Source organism: Aethalodelphis obliquidens, unplaced genomic scaffold (assembly GCF_003676395.1).
Source record: "Aethalodelphis obliquidens isolate GAN/ISIS:26980383/991018 unplaced genomic scaffold, ASM367639v1 scaffold2, whole genome shotgun sequence".
Taxonomy (NCBI): Eukaryota; Metazoa; Chordata; class Mammalia; order Artiodactyla; family Delphinidae; genus Aethalodelphis; species Aethalodelphis obliquidens.
Genome location: NW_020837946.1, coordinates 46,925,428 through 46,947,517, shown reverse-complemented (window position 1 = coordinate 46,947,517; position 22,090 = coordinate 46,925,428). Strand labels below are relative to the sequence as shown.

The 22,090-nt window shown below is 36.6% G+C and overlaps 1 protein-coding gene across 1 annotated transcript; it reads left to right on the top strand.

Annotated features, from left to right (window-relative positions):
- Positions 1-214: 214 nt before the first annotated feature.
- ZC3H15 (zinc finger CCCH-type containing 15) lies at positions 215-21,021 on the top strand. The gene is made up of 10 exons (XM_027126398.1): positions 215-521; positions 8,432-8,533; positions 13,044-13,155; positions 13,811-13,963; positions 14,413-14,504; positions 15,600-15,782; positions 17,091-17,237; positions 17,403-17,504; positions 18,253-18,376; positions 20,206-21,021. The coding sequence occupies exons 1-10, from the start codon at positions 447-449 to the stop codon at positions 20,394-20,396; spliced, it is 1,281 nt and encodes a 426-aa protein (XP_026982199.1). The 5' UTR covers positions 215-446; the 3' UTR covers positions 20,397-21,021.
- The last annotated feature ends 1,069 nt before the right edge of the window (positions 21,022-22,090 follow it).

The window sequence follows — 22,090 nt, the reverse complement described above, 5'->3', positions numbered from 1 at the left end:
AGGCGAAGATGGGCATGAGTCGCACACCCTCAGCGGAACAGGATGCGCAGGGAGAACTCAAGCGCAGTGTGTTCCAACCCGCTCGCCCCAACCATTATGAGGCCTGCCGCAACCAAGAAAATGCTAGGCGCGTAAGTGACATCACGTGTGACGCCCGGTCATTTTTCCCACGTCCCGTCCCTGCCCCATCCTGGCCGGCCGCTGCGGAAGCGCACGCGCACCTCCGCTTCCGCGCTCCTCCGCTTCCGCGCTCCTTCGCTACCCACAATGCTCCGCAGCACCGAACTGTCGCAAAGGCCGCGTTTCGGCGGCGAGTGAGCGACTAGCTTTCCGTGTGGTGCGGCGGCAACGGCTGCGCGCGTCTCCCTCCTCCTTCTGTCGCGGGGCCAGAGTGCCTGAGGGAGTCCAGCTACGCTTAAGTCTGGCCGGTGCCACCTATCTCCGCAATGCCCCCCAAGAAACAGGCTCAGGCCGGGGGCAGCAAAAAGGCGGAGCAGAAAAAGAAGGAGAAGATTATTGAAGTGAGTACCCACCCCCTCCCCCACTCACGCCGCGAGTCCTCAGGAAAGAAGTCTCCCGGTTCCCCGCTCCCCGGCTCCTGTTCGCGTCTTCCGGGGCCACGTGCCTCTCCCTTTGGTTCTGTGTGCCCACAGCCCCTTCTCCAGCCCCCTGATGACGCTCACTGCCTCTCATCGCTGTAGTGACGCCGCTGGCGCCCCCGCACCCAGCCTTTGCTTCTCCGCCCACACGGTAGCCTTCACTGGGTCGCGTGCGAAACGACCCCTACCCCAGTGCCCACACAAGGTTGTGTCCTTCGCTAGTCACCGAAATTGAAGACGTTTTTAGGCTAGTGTTTTAAAAAATACGCTGAACTGCCCCGGACCAGACTGTTTCTGGGAGGCCGACTCATTACGAGCCTTTGTGTTCCTTGTTTCTTTACCCGTCACCTAGGAATAGTGGTTACTTCTTTCAGAGCAACAAATTAGTTCTTCATGGCCGTCTCGATCCATCTCTAAACTGTTTGAAGTTACATAAAGAGAGGAGGTTTCTTTCATGTCGTAGCCCACCGTCTTGTACATGGCGCTTGTCACAGATTCTGAGTTACATTAAATCCAATGACGTTTTAAGAGAGATTAGGTCTCATGTCACTAGCTGTGTACAGTGCCGTATCTGGATTTGTTATATATTATACATATTCATTTAGTGCACTAAGCCTGTTGCCCTTTAATGGCAGAGGAACGTTGTTGACGTTCTCAAATGTTTTATGTTTGTAGTCCAACGACTGTATCAATGAGTTTCCTTAAGAGAGTGGACCGTATTTGAGATTCCATAAACGTATAGTGTAGTCCCCAACAAGATATTTCTTCCCTCAATTCCTGTTATTAATCCTTCTCATTATTAAACAGTTCCTCGTGTACGTTAGAAGTAATTGGAAAAGCCATGACCGTTTTTCCTGCATGAGGTATATCTGAATAATTAATGCAGAGCCTTTTGTGGAATAGTTAACTTTTTATTAGAACACGACCAAAATGCGTGTTGTGCTTGTTTTGAAATGAGATGTTTATTTATAAATGATTATTATTTTTAATATTTAGTATTTATAGCCTTGAAAAATAGGATTGAAAGCCCCCAGGGTTTCATTGTATAAATCTAATCAGAACTTTGTCAAATTTCACAAAAGTTTTAGTCTGTTGGTTGAGTTTAACTAACATGCTTATTTAGAATTCTGGTAGCCTTGGCCAAGTTCCAACACTGAAACAGAACCTGTATTCTTATTGCCAGTTTGTGCTATTTAGAACTGTCATGAGTAGCATAACCAGAGATTTGAAAACAGAATGATTGTCACCTTCACACCTGTGTCTGCTATACCTTTTTGAACAATCTGGACTCCTGGCACTTAGGTAGATCTCTGGGGATGGAGATCTGATGGCATTCGGTACTGTGTAAATAAACCAGGAGCATTTTAGGGATGACATTTTTCCTGTTAACTTCCTTTACTGAGGTTGTATTAACATGTTAGACCATGATGCCAAATACAACTCCCATATAGACATGAAATTAAATGTTACATGACAATTTAAGTATACTTAACACATTATCAAGTTTTAACTATATATGATTGTTTCTGTTTTTAAATAAATATTTATTTTTGTTTTAAGGAATTGTAAATGAAAGTTACTTATAGTATCCCATCGACTAAAAATGGTAGTTATATTATGGATTCATTCATCTTGTTACAAGGTTATTTTTAAGATAAAGAGGACTTTAGTTTCATTAATGAAGACTTCACAAAAGAAAATTGCAAAATAGCTGTATTCTTTAGCCAAAAGTATTCTAACAGAATGGTGAAATTAAGCCTTTTTTCCTCACATTTAACATATATGATGAGTGTGTGTTTTTTTGTTTTTTGTTTTAAATGGTAGTGTGCTGCATAGATCTTTGCTACCACCAGAGAGGAATGACAATATTTTAAGTTGTAGGTTAAGTTATATCATTTTTTGTGAAACTAGATTTATAGAGAATATTCATCCTGGTTAGGAAACAGTATATTCCATTTTGTTAAATATCATATGTGACTTTTTTTTTTTTTTAAACTTACCTAAAGCCCTAACATATCTCAGTGGCTCTTGCAAGGGGTTGAGGAGAGTTATAGCAGGCTTAGCTCCCAGCTCCTCAATCAGATTTCATCCAGAACAGCACTTTATCAATTTTTGTATAATTTGCATAATTTTGAATACTAGAAAGGATTTTTATTACCAAAGCCTTTAAAAGTTAAGATGAAGTAAAAAATATATTTTTAAGAATTCTACATGTTTTTTAATTTTTTAAGTTTTATATACAACTTCTAAAGGTTACTTTCCATTTATAGTTATTACAAAATATTGACTGTATTCTGTGTGTTGTACAGTACATCCTTGAGCCTATATACACCCAATAGTTTGTACCTCCCACTTCTCCACCTGTATATTCCCCCCTCCACTGGTATCTAGTAGTTTGTTTTGTGTTTTATTCACTACTTTGTTGTGTTTTTTAGAGTGCACATATAAGTGATATCATACAGTGTTTGTCTTTCTCTGTCTGACTCATTTAACTTAGTATAATGCCCTCCAAGTCCACCCATGTTGCTGCACATGGCAAAATTTCATTCCTTTTAATGGCTAAGTAGTATTCCATTGTGTGTGTGTGTATGTATATGTACCATACCTTCCTTATCCATTCATCTGTTGATGGACACTTAGATTGCTTCCATATCTTGGCAATTGTAAACAATGCTGCTATGAACATTGGGGTGCATGCATCTTTTCAAATTAGTGTTTTGGGGGGGGGTTGTATATATACCCAGGAGTGGAATTGCTGGGTCATATGGTAGTTCTATTTTTAGCGATGTAAAATATATTCTGCAACAGACTTATAATGAACGTAATTGGAACCTGGTTCATACTGGTTGTTTATCTCTATGACCATAATATTTGTGGAAAAAAATATTTCTTTAAAGTCTATACTTTGACCTGTAAAAGGCTAATACTTATTTAAGTGTCTGGTTAATTTTGGAAAGTTTTTATAGGACTATGACCCGAAATTCTAAGTTTACCAAAAATTGACAGTTAAGTAGAACATACGCTTTTTAAGCAGTACTTTTGAAGAGATTTTAAAATAAGTGGTTGCACTACTTGCCTGTCCCATCTTCTGTATCTCTGTTGCTTCCACTGCCACCACCATAGGCACTCACTATAGAAGAACAACAGCAACACGTAGCTTTTGAGAACTCCAAGTAAAGGAAGTAAAAAGAGGCATGAGAGACAGCCTAATTTAATGAAAGAAGCACTGGCTTGGGGTGAGATAGACCTGCATTTGAGTCCCATATTTCACATTAAAATTTCAAATTTTGGAGGCTTCCCTGGTGTGGCAGTGGTTAAGAATCTGCCTGCCAATGCAGGGGAAACGGGTTCGAGCCCTGGTCTGGGACGATCCCACATGCCACGGAGTAACTAAGCCCGTGCGCCACAACTACTGAGCCTGTGCTTTAGAGCCTGCGAGCCACAACTACTGAGCCTGCGTGCCACAACTACTGAAGCCCGCGTGCCTAGAGCCCGTGCTCTGCAACAAGAGAAGCCACCGCAATGAGAAACCTGTGCACCTCAACAAAGAGTAGCTCCTGCTTGCCACAACTAGAGAAAGTCCGTGCACGGCAACAAAGATCCAACACAACCATAAATAAATGAATGAATGAATAAATAAATATATATATATTTCAAATTCTGTAGTTCTAGGCAAGTTACATGACCTATCTGAACCTCAGTTTCTCATTAGCAAAATGGAGCTAATTCCTATATTACAGAGCAGTGGATGACATGTAAAGTACCTGACGTATGGTATATGTTCAATTAATGGCAGTTGTTAATTTATTAATATAAAAAGCTAGTTAGGGGAAATAGACTGAACTGTACTGCTTTGCAGTGCTTACTTTCTATCACTTGAAATAATTTCCTTATGGTGCCTTCATTTTTTTTCTTTCCCTGTTTAAACTCCCCAAAATTTCATGAATTCATTTGCATTTATAAGTATTTTCTTTCCGAAATGAGTATATCAAAAAGGGTTATTTAAAAAAAGGGTTATGGTTCTGTTAAACATTCACACTGTTGTCTCAAATGGCATGCACTATTTGCTTTCTTTGGATGAAATTTAATAAACTGAAGTCAGCTTTGGGAAATGGAAGGTTTGTTAATGGAAACGGGGGGATAATCTGGGTTTAGGGCAAGCAAATAAAGGATGTCCAGCTAAGGCCTTGTAGCAGCAAGGAGGTAGTAATGGAGACCTATAGGGATAGGATCCAGGTATGTGAAGGATGGAGAAAGAAATGATTCTCGTTGCCAGTGAAAAACTTCAGCTAAGGTCAGCTGTTGATTACTTGAATCTATATTAACCAGCTGCAGAATATCCATTGCGTGGATAGACAACAAAAGTATACTGGAGTGCATTTGGGGAACAAACTAATGAGGTAAAACAGTGCTGGCCTTTGTTTATACTAGTGTCCCAAAAGGAGGACTCCAGTTATCTTGGAGTACTATTCATTATTGACCTGCACTCCTGCCCCCTTCCTTTATTCAGACATCTTATTTAAGGAGTAGAGGCTGTCCTGTAAAAGAAGCAGGATTACTGAAGAGTGGACGGGGGAGAAACTGTCAGTTTTAAGTGAAGTCTGGAGTTCACTGAGTGTTAAGGCTTTTGGAACCTCTGGGAGTCGTCCTTTTCTTAGAATTACTGCCTGTTCTCTAAACGCCTTCGTATTTAATTTCCCAAGTCTGGAACACACACTGTTCCTTCCTTATCACTTAATGAGGACCACTGTTTCCCTAGTTTTATTTTAACCATGATTTGGGGTTGAGTATAACCTCCAGTCTTCCCATCTCATATCCCCTGACCCTAAATCCAGATTAATCTGTAGGTAAGGTCTGTCCTGAACTCAAGAAAAAGGGAAAGGAAGCCTTTTGGAAGTATTCTGAATTTCAAACTATCCTATTTTCAAGAGGTACTGTTAGTATCCCAGGTCCACAGTGTAATATTCAGAAAACGTTGTGTACCAACCGACCCAATAACCTAACTAGTTTCTCTGGGAAGTAGTTTTTCCTGGTGGTAAGAACAAGGACTTTGCTTGGAGTCAGATATACCTGGGCCAGACACAGTTCTCAGTGTTTTGGGGAAAGGAAGGAAAAGAAACAAGCCATCTACAAGTGATAAATTTACACAGCTCCTTTAATTCTCTCACTGAGATAAGTACCTTTTTGCAGTTGAGGAAACAGAAACAGGTTAAATAACTGGCCCAAGGTTATTAAGCCGGCAAGTGGCAGAGTCAGGATTCTGGCTCCAGAGTCCTTGATGTTAACCACTGTGTTCCACCTCTTTGTAGTAACCCTAAGAGGTTAGAGTGAGACCCACTTTACAAATAAGAAAACTGACAAAGAAGGTAATTTGCCCAGTCCTGTTTGGGATTAGAATTTGGCCAGTCTGACTCCAGAGCTTATACTCTTGAATCATTACATTGTACAGCCTGCCCCTTATTAGCAGTGTTACTTCAAAAGAATTGAAGATTTCTGAGTTTCAGTATCAACATTTACAGAATGAGGTAATAGTATATCATATGATTGTTAAGAGGATTCAATAAAGTATATATTCAGAAGTTTATGTTTAGTGAATACTAGGTAAATAAGTATCCCTTATCTCTGGAAAAAAATAACAATTTCCAAGTTCTAACCTAATTAGAGACTTCCAAGACACAACTCATTCATTCTCTTTAGACTGGTTAATTATGTGCTAAAGCAGTGTAATTAAACCTGAAAAACTTTTTCTCCTGGAATCTGGAGCTTATATACTTCTACCAGAAGCTGTTGTCATGAGTACTTTCTTCTCTAGCTGGCCACATCCCCTTAGAGGACTTTTTTCTTTCCTAAGTTTTCATATATCAGTATCTACCTTGCCGTTTGGCCTTGTTTATTCACAGTTTGCTTCTCATCTGTAGTTACATGTGGGGCATGAGACATATGTAGATGGTGTTGTACTTTTGAACCTCAGCATATGAAGATTGATAGTAGATGGATGAGTTGGTTAACTGGCTTAGTAGAGCAGAGCAGTTGGGCCTGAGGGCCCACCTAGGAGTGTGCGATTGAGAAGCAGGTGGGTTTGCTCTGAAGAAGTCTGCAAAAGCTTGACAGTGGGAGGTACTAGGTAATGCAGAAGGCGAGTGACTGAAAACTGGGTGTTAAAAGTATAGAAGTAGCTGATAGCTCTTACCTAGTCCTCTCGCCAGAAAGGGGGTGGAGGGGATAAATCAGGAGGCCTCTCTGCTTCTGTAACTAGGCACAAAGGATGTGGGGAGCATGGTTAAAATATGAGCCTGAAAAGGGCCACTAAGGAGTCTGTGTAGTAAACTAAGAGACACCTTCTCCCACCTGCTCTCTTCTCCAGTCCTTTAGCCAGGGTTATTGCTCTCCTAGCTAGAAGATTCTTCTCCAGAGAAACAGAAAAGACAGGAAAAAAGACTTCAGATACCAGTGTTTGGTGGTTTCCTGACAGCCTTTTCACCCGTTTACCTTAGAGTGAAGCTCACTCAGTCTAGCTTCTTGTGTTAGTTTCTTAGGGCTGCCATAACAAATTACCACAAACCAGGTGACTTGAAACAGAAATTTATTCTTTCACAGATGTGGAGGCTAGAAATCTGAAATCAGGTGCAGGCAGGGCAGTGCTCCCTCTGAAGGCTCTAGGGAAGAACCTTTTCTTGCCTTTTCCTGGTTTCTGGTGGCTTCTGGCAGTCCTTGGCATTCCTTGGCTGATAGCTGTATCACTCTAATCTCTCTGCCTCTTTCTTCACATTGCCTTCTCTCTCTATGTTTGTGTCCTTTCCTCTTCTTATAGAGATACCAGTCATTGGATTTAGGGCTCACGGTAATCCAGTGTGACTTCATCTTAATTTATTACAGCTACAAAGACCTATTTCCAAATAAATTCTCACATTCTGAGGTCGGGGTAGGCATGAATTTGGGGGGAGGACCCTATTCAACCCACTGTAGCCCCCAAACACACACACAGTTGTGCAGTGCTTTCTAAATGTTTTTGTGCTGTATACTTACTAAATATGAATAAGTAGTCAAAGACCACCGTTAGTGCCTTGCACATAATGAGCATACCATAAGTGATAGCTGCTATTGTATTAATAACTTGCCCAAATTACTATTTAATAATATTCCAAATTTAGATTGTTGCTTTTTAGTTAGGAATACTTCAATTTTAATATTTCCTTTTTAGCAACAACTAGTAGTGTATATTTTAGTAGTTTGGTTTCTATAAATTTAATTGTTTTGAGAGGATAGCTCTATTACCCAAAAAAAACAATCCAGAACTTAATGTATCTTCTTATGCAGTATTCCCTAAAATGTGTTCAGTAGTGCATAATCCCTCAGGATACTCTGAGAAAAATGTTTTCTGAGGTAAAATAAGATTTGGGATTGCTGCCTACTGTATCTCCTCTGGTAAAGGCTCTCACATATCTTGTGCTTGAGAATTAAAAACCCTGTTAAATAAGCATTTTCCTAAACTTATTTGACTGTTGAACTAATTATCCTGGTGTAACAACTCTGCACATCCTGTAATACTGATACTCTAAAAACACAATTCAGAAAAAGCATTATAGGCTAACAAGCTTATTGACGATAGTTATAAGTATGTATTGAATCCTAAAGAATCCTGGGTGATGTTTTGAGCTCATATGTTGCCTAGACTTGTCGTTGTAGTGTTTTGCATGTCTGTGTATAGCATAAAGAAAGAATAATTTTCTTACCAATGCGTAAATGAAAGAATGATTTTTAGACATGACTGAAAAAATAGATAAGAAATTAATATAAATTGCTAAGATATCTCAATAATTTTTCTCATTTAGGACAAAACTTTTGGTCTAAAGAATAAGAAAGGAGCAAAGCAACAGAAGTTTATCAAGGCTGTCACTCATCAAGTTAAATTTGGTCAACAAAATCCACGTCAGGTAAATAACTTAAATTTCTTCGTTTTCTTCATATGGATGTAGTACAGCATCGTTGCAGATAAAAATGTTTGATATTGTAATTGTGTTTCAAAATGGAATCCTAGGGCTTCCCCGGTGGCGCAGTGGTTGAGAGTCCGCCTGCTGATGCAGGGGACACGGGTTCGTGCCCGGGTCCGGGAAGATCCCACATGCTGTGGAGCGGCTGGGCCCTCTGTGAGCCATGGCCGCTGAGCCTGCGCGTCCGGAGCCTGTGCTCTGCAACGGGAGAGGCCACAACAGTGAGAGGCCCGCGTACCGCAAAAAAACAAAAACAAAACCAAAAACAAAATGGAATCCTACTCTATAAACTTTCCTGCATCTTGCCTTTGTTACTCAGCAATACCTTTTAGATATTCCTCCAAGCCATTTTGATATAGTTCTAATTTATTCTAATGGCTGCATACTATGATGCGGATGTACAGTATCCATCCATTTCACTATAAGTAATCATTTTGTTTCCAGCTTTCTGACATTAAGAACAATTGTACAAGAAATATCCTTATACATGTGTTTTTACATGCATTTGTGTTTTTATTTCGGTAGCATAAATTGTCTGGTGACACATTTCTAAATAAAGGGAAATGGATTTCTAATTTTTAATAAATTTGCCTGATCATTCTCCATAGAGATTGTAATACTTCAGATTTTCATTTGCAGTATGTGAGTTTTAGGTACTAAAGCTCTTTTTAATGTTTTCCAATCTGATTATGTATAAAGTGATACCTCATTTTTACTCTTTCCCTTACTCCTAGTGAGTTTGAGTACCTTTTCATAAGCTTGTTGGCTAATTTGGTTTGTACTTCTCTGACTTGTCTATTCAAATCCTTTGCTTTTTTGGTTATTTGTCTTTTTATTGTCAATTTATGAGAGACACCTTCTGTCTACATTATAGATAATTTGTGATGTTTCTGTTACATTTTGTTGTACAACAGTTTGTATTGTCAGATATGTCTAGTTTTTCTTTTATATGGCTAAAAGGTCTCCCCTGCCATGAGATTATGTGTGTTTTTCCTCGATTTTTTTCTAATTATTTTATTTGCACAGTCTGTAATTTTATCATATAAATTTATTTTGTATGATACTAAGTTTATTTCTTTTAAAATGAATAGCCACTTATACCAGCATCGTTCATCTCACTGAATTGAAATACCCATATTGACATATATTAAAGTCTCATGTATGTTCAGATCTATTTCTGGATTCTCTTTTCTTTTCTGTTTATTGTCTTTCCCTAAACCAGTATCACATTGATTTTGATTATAGTGACCTAGTAACATATTCTGTTAGCTATTAAGGCAAGTCCTTCCCCCCCAAGATGTTACTCCTTTTCTGTTTTTCCTGGCTGTTCTTAGGCGTTTATTTTTCCATATGAATTTTGAAATTATTTTATCATTCATCAGTTTTACCATTTTTTTCAAAAAAATTTAGCTCCGTTTTCTTCACATCTCTGTATTCTCAATTCTTCATTTTATATAGATCTTTCACTTTATTGAGTTCAGGATTTTACAGACATGGACCTTTATTTTAAAAAGTACTTTTTTCACCACCCTATCTCCTTTTCCTCAACTTTTGGAAACACTTTTTTTTTCCATCTGAAAATATCAGAATATATATTTGTGAGATAGTTAACCTCTGTCACTGATGCTGTCTACAAATTAGTGCCTCCAACACTTTTGTTTCTCTTACACAGTTTGACTCTAAAGCCAAAAGCTTGATCTTCCACACTGCTGACTTAATAGCGTGGTTTCATAAAAATGCATGCTCAGGCCTTGGAATCAGATCAACTTGAGTATGCATCCGCCTATCTTATTTGTTACATGATCTTAAATTATTTAGTGACACTGGTCTTTAATTTGTAGTATAGTATAAGGGGGGCAGTTACCCTTGTAGGGTTTCTGTGGTTTAACTAAAAGAGAAGATAATGTAAATCATCTGGCATAATATAAGAATTCATTTCAAACATGTTCCCTCCCCCCTGTTTTTTCTTCTAGTGGGAAGTATATTGACTGGTATTCAAATTTTATAGACCTGAGAAAGCCATAAAATGTGTTTTGGTTGTTAGGCTTGATAGTACATTTAGTAATATATTTTTGATAATTTCTTGGGTACCTGACCTTTTATCTGTGAGCTTGAGTTATCTAAACACCATACGTAACATTGGAAATGAGCAGCAGTCTTGCTGTTGGAGCCAAGCAAGAGATGCCTCACCCTAAACCCTGTGATGCCGAGGATGACCCTACTCTGTGTCTCCTCCAGATGTACCTCTCCCCACACCAGCTCAGGGCCTGCAAAGGTCAGTTACCCCAAATCCATCTTAGGGTATACTACACTGCCAATATGCCTGAAGTAGTCAAAGGCAGGATATGTGCTAGGAGTGTGGACAGAGCCTTGATCCATTCCATGTTCTCCTCTGCACCTTCTTTCTCCCTGCACAAATGTGGTGGGATGAAACTCAGGGTGGGAAGCGGAGGAGCCAGGGGTTGACTCTCACTTTACTGCCATGCTCCAGTGTGGAACTCCATGGGGCCTAAGCGTTTTAAATTTGAAACTGTCCTTCCAGGTCACAAGGTATGTTTGTCAAGTAGGGGTACAAACCATACTAGGTACAAACCATACTTTATTTAACATTAGTTTGATTTCTAATTTATAAATATTTACAAAAATGATTTGTAGGCATCCACTGAACTCTTGCTTGGGGTCCCACAAATGTCTGAGATGGGCCTAATGAGCAAAGAATACTTTTTATTAAAAATAAAGTGACTTAAATGTTTTCTTTTTAGAAAACTTCTCCCATTTTTCTGTTTAAACACATCCGACCCACAGGGTCAAAGTCAGGATTTAGAATGCCTTTAACCCTATTATAGTATTTGGCCAATCTTTCCCTAAAATTTCCTCTTCCTTTAATACATCTTTGTCCTGGATTTCTGTTTCTTTGATGTTTCTTTGTTCCTTTAACAGGCTTTTTAGGTTCTGTTGGCTTGTTTAATATTGGTATTCTTCAGGGAGCTGTTCTCTGCTCTTACCACTTTTTTATGCTGTCCTTGCGTAATCTGATACACACCCAAAGTTTACTTATTTGTAAGCAGCTATTTCTAAAATCTTTATCTCAAAGCAGACGTTCTCTCCGGGAATCAAGATCCATGTCCAGCTGCCTTTTAAATAGCTCCACCTAGATGCCCTGTAAGCATCTCATACTCAGTATGTCTAAAACTGAGCTCATCCCCACCTCCTGCCCTGAAACCTGTTCCTCCTATATTCCCTGTCTTGTTTAACAGCACTAACCATGCAAATGATAATCCTAGACTCCTCCCTCTCCCTTATACTTCATGTCCAGTCACTTAGTCTTAACAGTTCTACCTCCTTAAGAGCTCTCCTTCCCCTTTCCTCCATCCTTGCTACTAATGCCTATTTAAATTAAAACTCTTGTGCTTTCTTGCATACAGCAATTTCATTAGCTTCCTAATTTTTATTGCCTTCATTCTTGGGCTCCTTCTAGTCCACCCTTCGTAAAGTTGTGATCTTTATAAACTACAATCTGATTGTATCACTGGCTTACTTTAAACTCTTGAGTCTTATCCTGTCACCTGTTGATACAGTCCAAATTTCTCATTGATGTCTCTCATACCTTTTTCATATCTTTGCACTGACTGACACTCTCTGCATTTCTTGCCCATCAAAAGAATTCATCCGTAAAGTATTAGCTCAGTCTAATTTTCTTAGGCATATTGGCATTCTTTGTTCCCAGAGCACCATGTATTATATTATAGTTGTTGACATGTCTGTCTTCCCACTAGATTCCAAGCTTCTTTAAATAAGCATCTTTGTCTTTTCATCTTTGTATTCCCTGTCATCTAACATAGGACCTGACATATAAATGTTTGGATGAATCCTCTAATCATATTAGGTATGTAAATTGTGTGCCTGGAATTATGTCATATGTCATGTTTTGTTTTGTTTTGTTTGATCTCCCCCATTGACCTAGCCCAGTGTTTTTCCACAAGGGTACTTATAGGTATTTGGGTTGGTACAATTCTTTATTGTGTGGGACTGTGCATTTCAGGATGTTTGTATCTCTAATCTTCAAAATGCACCTACTTGTTTCTGGGTTGTTGTCACAGGAGAAATTCCCAGGTGAGAACCATTTGCTAAAAATGCTGGGCATGTAGCATATGCTTAATAAATACTATTGCTATAAGCTTTTGAATATGCTTTTAACTTGGCATGGTACCATTTATAGGGTTTTTTTTTTGTAAAAGTCAGCTGCTACAAAATTTAGCAATTTCATTTAATAGTTTAACCACACCATTTAATATATACTGGAAGGCCATTGTAACACTGATATTAAGAAGTAAGAACTATATACATGTAATATGCACTTGTCTTTATGTCAGTGATATTGTATATTACTATATAGTAAAAACAATTCATTATATGAAATCAAATTTACATTTTATACCTGGGAATATTATAGGTAGCACAAAGTGAAGCTGAAAAGAAGTTGAAGAAAGATGACAAGAAGAAAGAATTGCAAGAGCTAAATGAGTTGTTCAAACCTGTAGTTGCTGCTCAAAAAATAAGTAAAGGTAAACTTTAAATTTCAGAAACGTTATTTTTATCAAATGTAATTCATATTTTAACACTCTTACTATGTTTTCTTCAGATTATAAGCCAGTTGTGTATGCTATGAAAATAATACTCCCTTTGTCAAAGTTATCTTTGTCAGTGACTTTCTTATGGTTCCTTTATACATGTGCATAGCTGTGTCATACAACTGTAAGACCAGCCATTAGCCCCTCACTTAAGGGAAAATTAAGGATTTGGGGTAGTCTGCTAGTTGATTTATAATATCCAATCTTTGGTAGTGGGCAAAGCAAACCTATGGTTGTAAAAACTGTAAATCCCAAACTGTTGGTAGTATACCTGCATTTATATTTCTCTTTTGCCTCCTGCCTCATTGACGCTAACTAGACAAGTGATGATAGAATAACCTATGTGTTTGCTTGGTTTCTCACCCCTGCTCTCTTTCTTTTTGGTAAGAAAAAAGGAAACAAAAATAGATATAAAATGCTATAGAAAGAACTTAGAAGAAATGTCTTATTGTTCATTTATATATGGCATTTCCTCTCACACCAGTAATAGAAAATAACAAGTTAACCAAAAGTAATTATATCTCAGATAGAAGCTCTACTTTGTGATCTGGCAGAGTATAGTACAAATACCATATGCTATTTGACATAGGTGCAGATCCCAAATCCGTGGTATGTGCATTCTTCAAGCAAGGACAGTGTACTAAAGGAGATAAATGTAAGTTCTCTCATGACTTGACTCTGGAGAGAAAATGTGAAAAACGAAGTGTTTACATTGATGCAAGAGATGAAGAGCTTGAAAAAGGTATTTTTTTTTAAGATATTCTCTTAAAAATAAATGTATATTACTTTTGGTTTGTTGTCAATAAGATATTTAATAACTTGAAGACTATTTCAGTCTTAGTAGGACTGTGTTTGTCCTAAAGAATAGTTGTGTGTTGTTGTTTTTCATAAAATCTGAATTTACCATATTATGCCCTTTGATTAAGTAAATGAAGATGTTTAAAAAACAGTGGATTATTTTGTATTTGTCTCTTACCCATTCTTCCAGTACTACTTTCTCATTTGCCTAAAGTACTTAGATTTTAGTGGATAATCTCACAACAGTGTTATTCCTACCTTTGGTGTTTTAAAGGAAATGTGTTTGGTTGTGAGTCTTAAAATAGAACTTTCCTGTGTAAGGATATATGCAGTGTGTTTTGGGGACAATAGATAAAATTACAGTATTTAGTCTCCATATCTCTTTTTATTTAGATACTATGGATAATTGGGATGAGAAAAAACTGGAAGAAGTAGTGAACAAGAAGCACGGTGAGGCGGAAAAGAAAAAACCAAAAACTCAAATAGTATGTCCTTTTCTTGAATTGAGTTGCTGTGGTATTTATCATTAGGGAGAATTAAGTGGCAAGGTATTTGCTGCTGTTTTCTACTGGATTATTCTTTAAGTTATTGCCTCTTTTCATAAAGATTAGGTGAATCAAGCTTTGTTTTTGGAATTTACAGGTGTAAGTTATACAAAATTTGTTTCTTGTTTAAAAGTGACTTGAAAACCATGTGACTGAAGTCCTTCAAATGCCGTTTTCTGAGGTGGTTTTACTTTCTCAAACATGTAGAATTCTTTATTTTTTTGTGCAAAATGAATGGAGGTAGAACTATTAAATTAACCCACTTAATTCATAACATATTCTGTTTTAATGGTAGGGAGACATTAATAAATCACAAGGGTGAAAATATTGTTGCATATGAATTGCAAAATGAATTTTTATTCTGTAGTATAGTTACCATGAAAAACCTTGCCGTGTTAGAAAAATTCTAAGTATTGTTTTTACTTACTTCTATTGTATTTTTCAGGAAAAAAATGATACTTATTAGTTAATTTTTCCTTCTTGTTTGTAAAGCGTGTTTACCTAAGGCTTCAGTACAGTTGCATCTTGCACCCATTCATGTTTTAAAGGGTCACTATCCTTTGTGTTTCTTTTGTGCCTTGCTCCTTTCTTAGATGTAAGAAATTGCCTATAATTTCAGGTAATTCAAATAGTGTTAGTATCTTTACGCATGTGATTAGTTTTTAGGAAAGATCAAATCAAAACAAAGTTATTGGTTTTTATTTTTTTGTAACCATTTTTATTTTCTCATATTTGAAAACCAGACTTTTGGATTACATTTACAAAGCCTAAATGGCAGCAAATCTTTTTTGTATAATTCAGTTTAGAGCAATGTCAAAAATAGAAATTTTATACAGATCCTCTCTAAAGGGAATTTACCATTGTATTAAGTATTTTAAGATTAATTTATATTTACATTTCTGCACGCAAGGTGCTCTGTACGTAAGTGGTTAGCCTAAAAAAGATGTGAATTGAGTGTACTTGTTCCATATACCTAAGCATTTACCTTGGAAATGGACCACACTGAGCCACTGCTTGTGAATATTGTCTCTATAGGTGTGCAAGCATTTCCTTGAAGCTATTGAAAACAACAAATATGGCTGGTTTTGGGTATGCCCTGGAGGGGGTGATATTTGCATGTATCGTCATGCACTTCCTCCTGGGTTCGTCTTGAAAAAAGATAAAAAGAAAGAAGAAAAAGAAGATGAAATTTCATTAGAAGATCTAATTGAAAGAGAGGTAACTAGTATCTTTTTCCTACCATAAAACACTAAAGCAGTATTTATTGTGAAATTCTAATATTTACCACTTGGGGGCAATAGCATGTTGTTATGAAAAGGAAATGTAAGCCTAGCCATAATGATTAGCCAAGCATGACATTAATTTTAGGATTATGAAATATTTTTTTAAGTACTAGCTGCTGGCTTATCAAATAAACTGTTTCCATAAGATTGATATACTGGTATATCAGTTTGTGAAAATGCTTAGTCAGTATTCAGAGTGATTGAACTTGAAGTTTTAGATATTTTCCTTGGTGTCTTTATTTTTTGTCATTTTACTAATTATTTAGTAGTTTTTAACATGTGTGGAAGCAGACAACTCCACTACAGTTTTTCAGCTATATGTTTTATCATCATTCCTGGACTCAAAGACTCTTCAGCTGCTCATCTCTGGCTCAGCACAAGAGTTTTATTCTTGAGCTAGCAGATAGGGTTACTGAGTTAGCAGATAGGCTCTTGGCCTTGACATGAAAAATGTTGAGATTATTGGAAATACTAGATTTAGGGTTGTATGCTTCAGACTGTATCCATTTTGCCTTGTCTTGGGTAATCTAAATGTGTTGTGTACATGTCTAATGTTGAGATTATATACATTTGTTCTTAAAAGGACATACTGTTTGGTGTCTCACATAGGCAATATACTGTGATAGAAAATGTAGACTTTGGAGTCAGATATATTTGAGATTACTATTTGTATCCTGGTTCTGCCACATATTAGCTAATAACCTTTGGTAAATTTTCCATCACCCTCTGTTTGCTTATTTGTGGAGATGGATGTGTTAGCATATGTGTATGAAGTATTTAACATTGAATACCTGGCAGATGTTCAGCAAGTATTATTTTTCTGTATATTTATTATTTGATTATTGGCCCTGAGGAAAGCAGATGGTGCCTTTTGCTTAGTTTGTTTTCTCATCTCTTGAGGATCACAAATGAAACTTGGATATTGTCATGGTGCTTTTCGTATTTATTGTTTTCAGCAATTGACTTATTTTAAAACTATTTCTTGTGACGAGTTTTACTCATCTTCAATTTTGAAAAGACATCTAGCTCAGGATAATATATTTTATAATGTTTAGAAATGTTTGTATCTCTGGACATGCATTTTGCTCCTTGCCATGTAAAGTGAAAATAAATCAGTTTATTCTAAGTTTAATGTCTTCATAACAGTCATAGGCAAGGGCTTAATTGAAGTAGGAGAAAACTGTTAGATCATAGTATCATAGATGACTTTAGGGGGAGAAAATTAACTTTTTTATCTTTGCAGCGTTCTGCCCTAGGTCCAAATGTTACCAAAATCACTCTAGAATCTTTTCTTGCATGGAAGAAAAGAAAAAGACAAGAAAAGATTGATAAACTTGAGCAAGATATGGAAAGAAGGAAAGCAGACTTCAAAGCAGGGAAAGCATTAGTGGTATGTCCCAGACTCACCCAAATAGATTCTCTATTCTTTCTTCCATTTTATAATTTCTGTATTATGCAAGATTTTATCCTTATTTAATTATGTGTATGTCTAAAATCAGTGACCAAGAAATGTTTGCATTTTGTCCTGAGTTGATATATGCGTGTATTTGAATAGATCAGTGGTCGTGAGGTGTTTGAATTTCGTCCTGAATTGGTTGATGATGATGATGAAGAAGCAGATGATACCCATTATACCCAGGGAACAGGTGGTGATGAGGTAAGAGGAAGCGTTGTCACCTCATCTTCTCATGTTGATTGAGAGAAGCAGTAGAGAGTGACAGTAGAGCAGTATAGTTAAGAGTACCAACTTCGGGGCCTTGGTTCACATCCTGACTCTAACCTGGGAAATTAGTTACACGCTAGGCCTCCACCCCCATCTGTAATACGGACATAATGGTAATCCCTACATCACAGAGTACTTGTGAGAATTAAATGAGTTTATAAGTTTATGTTTATTTACAGTTCTTTATAGAACTTAGGTCAGTGCCTAATATATAGTTAAATGCTTATGTGTATTAGCTGTAAAATATGTTGTTTTCTCCCTCTAAAAGAAAAAAGCGTTTTGTTTAATATTTTATACTAAACAAAAAAAATCATGAGACAGACACTAAAAAGTACAGAGAAGGGAACAGGAGACAGCAGCAGAATTATTTGGTGATACAGAGACTTAGTATTAGCAAATAGCTTTTCATTTTTCATATGGTTATCATAAAATTCTGATTTCTGCCTTTGAGTTGAAAGATAGAAATATATATGTAAAAATATGATGTCAGAGGAAGAAGCTTCAAGTATGGCATTGCTATTCCTTTTTCAAGAAGTTTAGAAAAGTGAATTTTGGCAATAGTCATTTGTTTTCATTTGGCATTATTAATAATTTTATTTTATTAAGATAAATGTCAGAGGTAAAAGGCAAGTAATTTATGAAAACTTATTAGTAACACTTTCTTTTCTATGTGTTTTTAAAGGTTGATGATTCAGTGAGCATAAATGACATAGATTTAAGCCTGTACATCCCAAGAGATGTAGATGAGACAGGTATTACTGTAGCCAGTCTTGAAAGATTCAGCACATATACTTCAGAAAAGGATGGTAAGTATGCTGACTTTTGTGTAATTCTGAGAATTCAGAAACTGTCTAAAGGGGGTTAGGCCAGGCTTGGCAAACTTAGATGCCTGCAGGTATCTGACTGGTAACATATAAACATGTGATTTGGCCGTATATAAAAGTAGTAAACAGTGGAGGCTGTGGAAATGGGTGGCTGGTTGGATATTGAAGCCATTAACAAACTAGAAGGGGACAAAATGAGTTTCGAGATGTAGCTAATGAGTTCATTTCAGGACCTCATGAGTATGAGATATTTTGGTTATTAAAAGTGACGTTGTCTAGTGTACTGTGTAGACATTACCAGGAGGAAAAGGTTTGAAAGTCATCTGCATTGGTAGCTGAGAGTGAATGAACACACCCAGGCACAATACATATGATGAAAACATTCTAGAACAGACTGCAGAAAATATCAATGTTTTAGAGTAGTCAAAAGAGAAAAAAGCTTGGGAAAGACACTGAGAAGGACAGAGAAAAATTAAGAAGAATTTCAGGAAGATTAAGTAGGATGAGAATTAGAAATAATTCCTTAATTGTGATTAGGGAAGGAGTTGTAGGAATAGGGTACACAGTTTTCATTGGGACTGCAGTGGTATGAGGAATGAGGAGAAAAAAATGACTACAGATCACTCACTCTTAAGAACTTTGAGGGGGAGACATGGTCAGGATGTCATTTCATTTTAGGATATGGGAAATCTAAATATATCTGTTGGCCAGAGAGAAAGGATCTGGGAAAGAATGAAAAATTAAAAATGAAACAATACCAGGTATAGAAGCAAGATCTGGAAGTATAAATAATGAGTTCAGTTAAGAGTGAGAATGGAGGAGAGGCTGGCTAGGTGTATTTGGAAATAAGGATTGCTGATACAATTTATATCTAATTGTGCCTTGAGTGAGGATTTGAAGAAAAAAGTAAAAGTTTGGCATGGTTGCTGTGAGAGAAAAAGGTAGACTACTGATCAAGGCAAAAGTTGAGGGAAAAAAAGCTAAACGTTGTTTTTACAATAAAGGAATAAAAGTTATAACTTGAAAAACTGGCCTGTTCTCCTGAGATTTGAGAATGCTGTCAGACTACTGTCTTAATGCCAATCTGCAGACTGATTTGCTTCTTTGAAAAGTAGGGCTTTGGTGACAATAGGCACAATTGCAAGTACCTCAGAGGTTATAATTCCCAAGAATTTGTCATCAAAGATGTTTGAAATAACTTTAAATTAGGTTATTAAAAATTCTTTGTGTTCAGTATTGATGTCATTGAACAAGAAAAGGCAGCATTTTTGTTTTCTCAGTCATATAATTATAGCCTGAAAGGAAAAGTAGCTCCATAGCTCCAGGGTTGTTGTTTTTTTTTCCCACAGTTTGATGACAAGATGAAATATTTCTGCATTCACACTCATTTACAGCATTACAACTAGTGTGACTTAACTGCTATTTGTAAAACCAAAAGCTAAGTAGCTGCTTATATCATAAATGTTTTTTTTATTCCATAATCATTTATTCAAACAAAATATGTGGAAGTTGACTGTTTAAAAACCTAATTGTTGGGTCATGTAGAGGACACAAGGTTGTATAAGATAAATCTTGACCTCAAATGTATGAACCGTTAAGCAGTCAGATGTCTACAGTGAAAGACATATGTTATAGTAGGTATAGATAATTGATACAAATAAGCTCAGAAAAAGAGCAGTTCTTGTTGGAATGATCTTAGGGAAGGCTTTCATGGAAAAAGGAAAAGAAGTGTATCAGTCTGTGACTGTCCGTTGCTAATGGACTAGTGTTTTCTTTTTCTAGGCCTTACTGATTTCAATTTTTATTTTTAGAAAACAAATTAAGTGAAGCTTCTGGAGGTAGGGCTGAAAATGGTGAAAGAAGTGATTTGGAAGAGGACAACGAAGGGGAGGGACAGGAAAATGGAGTCATCGATGCTGTTCCTGTTGATGAAAATCTTTTTACTGGGGAAGATTTGGATGAACTAGAAGAAGAATTAAACACACTTGATTTAGAAGAATGACACCAAAGAAGTCAATGAAAAAATTAAGTCAGCTCAGCATGAGTTGAAATTGACTACATTAATTTTTTTCCACCTAGAATTCTTCAACAGGATGTTTGTTTCCCATGCTGATTCTGGAGGGCTTACTCTCCAAAAAAGGAATATTCTCCCTACATCTTGTCTTCTGACTTTGGCTACATCTCATAGTAAGTTCAGAGTAGTTCATGATAAGTTAAAAATATAATGGTCATTGCAGAAAATGATTGATTGTTGTAACTGTCCACTCAAGTAGGAAGTGTAACTGCTTTTCCAGCTTTTGATTTTCAGTGGGCATGCGTTATTACAAGGACAACATAAGTGTAAATTACCCTTCATTTAATGCAGTTTTTAATGAGTGATTTTATTTCCTTTGTATTTATATGTTTAAAAGACTGCCTGAGATATGAGCCTGTACTTCATAAAGGAAACTGCATATGCAGATTCAGTATTGTATATCTTTGGACAATTAGATGGACATTTAAAATGAAACTTCATTAATCTGCCAGGATCAGCTGCAGTGCCCTGTGTTAAACTGTTTTAAACTATTCCTTTTCTTTTTTGCCAATGAAGTTGTAAATAAAGACCGTGATACATTAAAATCCAAGTATGGGCCTTTTTTTTTTTTTAAGATTTTTCTATGAAAGTTTTCTTACCATTTCTAGCTTGAGAATTTTAACTAAATATCTGTTAGAGTTAACTATCACAGAAGGCACAGACACCTAAAGGGGTCTCTTAATACTGATTATAGGACTGTGTAGAGTGCTGATAGCCCTACTATGAGCTTAGTAACACCAATACTTAGCCTCAGAATGAGACCATAGGTGATGTTATATGAAAGGGTAATTACTGAATTGAGGATCATCAACCTAATTAAGTATCATCTACAGTTGAACTAGATACTACTAAAGCATCATTGTGGAGATCCATGGTGTTATAATAGTACCTGATAAAGTTTGATTACTCTGTTTGAGAGAGTGTAAACAAATCCACAAGAAAACTGGGCTGGGGGCCTTTGACATTGAGATCCCCTGAAAAATTAGGGTGATACATTTAAAATGGACATAATTTGCCATTTAACATGTAACATTTAATACTAGTTATACCTTTTTATCATTTTTATGTAAGTATATTTTCAAATATTAATACAGTGCTTCTTTTGTTATTTGCAAATATAAGTGGATTTTAAGATAATAGCACTAAAAGGTCAGGTGACCTGGGCCCTAATTAATTTCTGCCTCAGATAAATTATATGATTTTTAAATCTCTGAACCTTAGTTTCTTCATCTGCATAGAGAAGTTAAAGTGCTTCTGAATTGTAAAACCTAAGAAAACGTGACTGTAAATTTTGTCAAATGATAACATCAAAGTTGGTAAAGAAATTGAGTTCCTGGCTGTTCAGTACTATAACATAATTGACATTTTTAAAATGTAGAATGTCACGAGCCAAGTTTCCCATCTACCGTGGAATTATACTTAAATACTTTCTATGAAAGATTTTTTCATTGTTTTTATTAAAAAGTTTTAAATGTTACTTATGCTTGATTTAATAATGAAACATTTTCAGTTTAAAGTATTACTACCTTACAGTAAGCATGTGATTTTGAAAACCAAATTTTCTTTAATCAGTGAGTTAAAAGGAAAATGCTACATTGTGGAAGTAATTTTTGAAACCCACA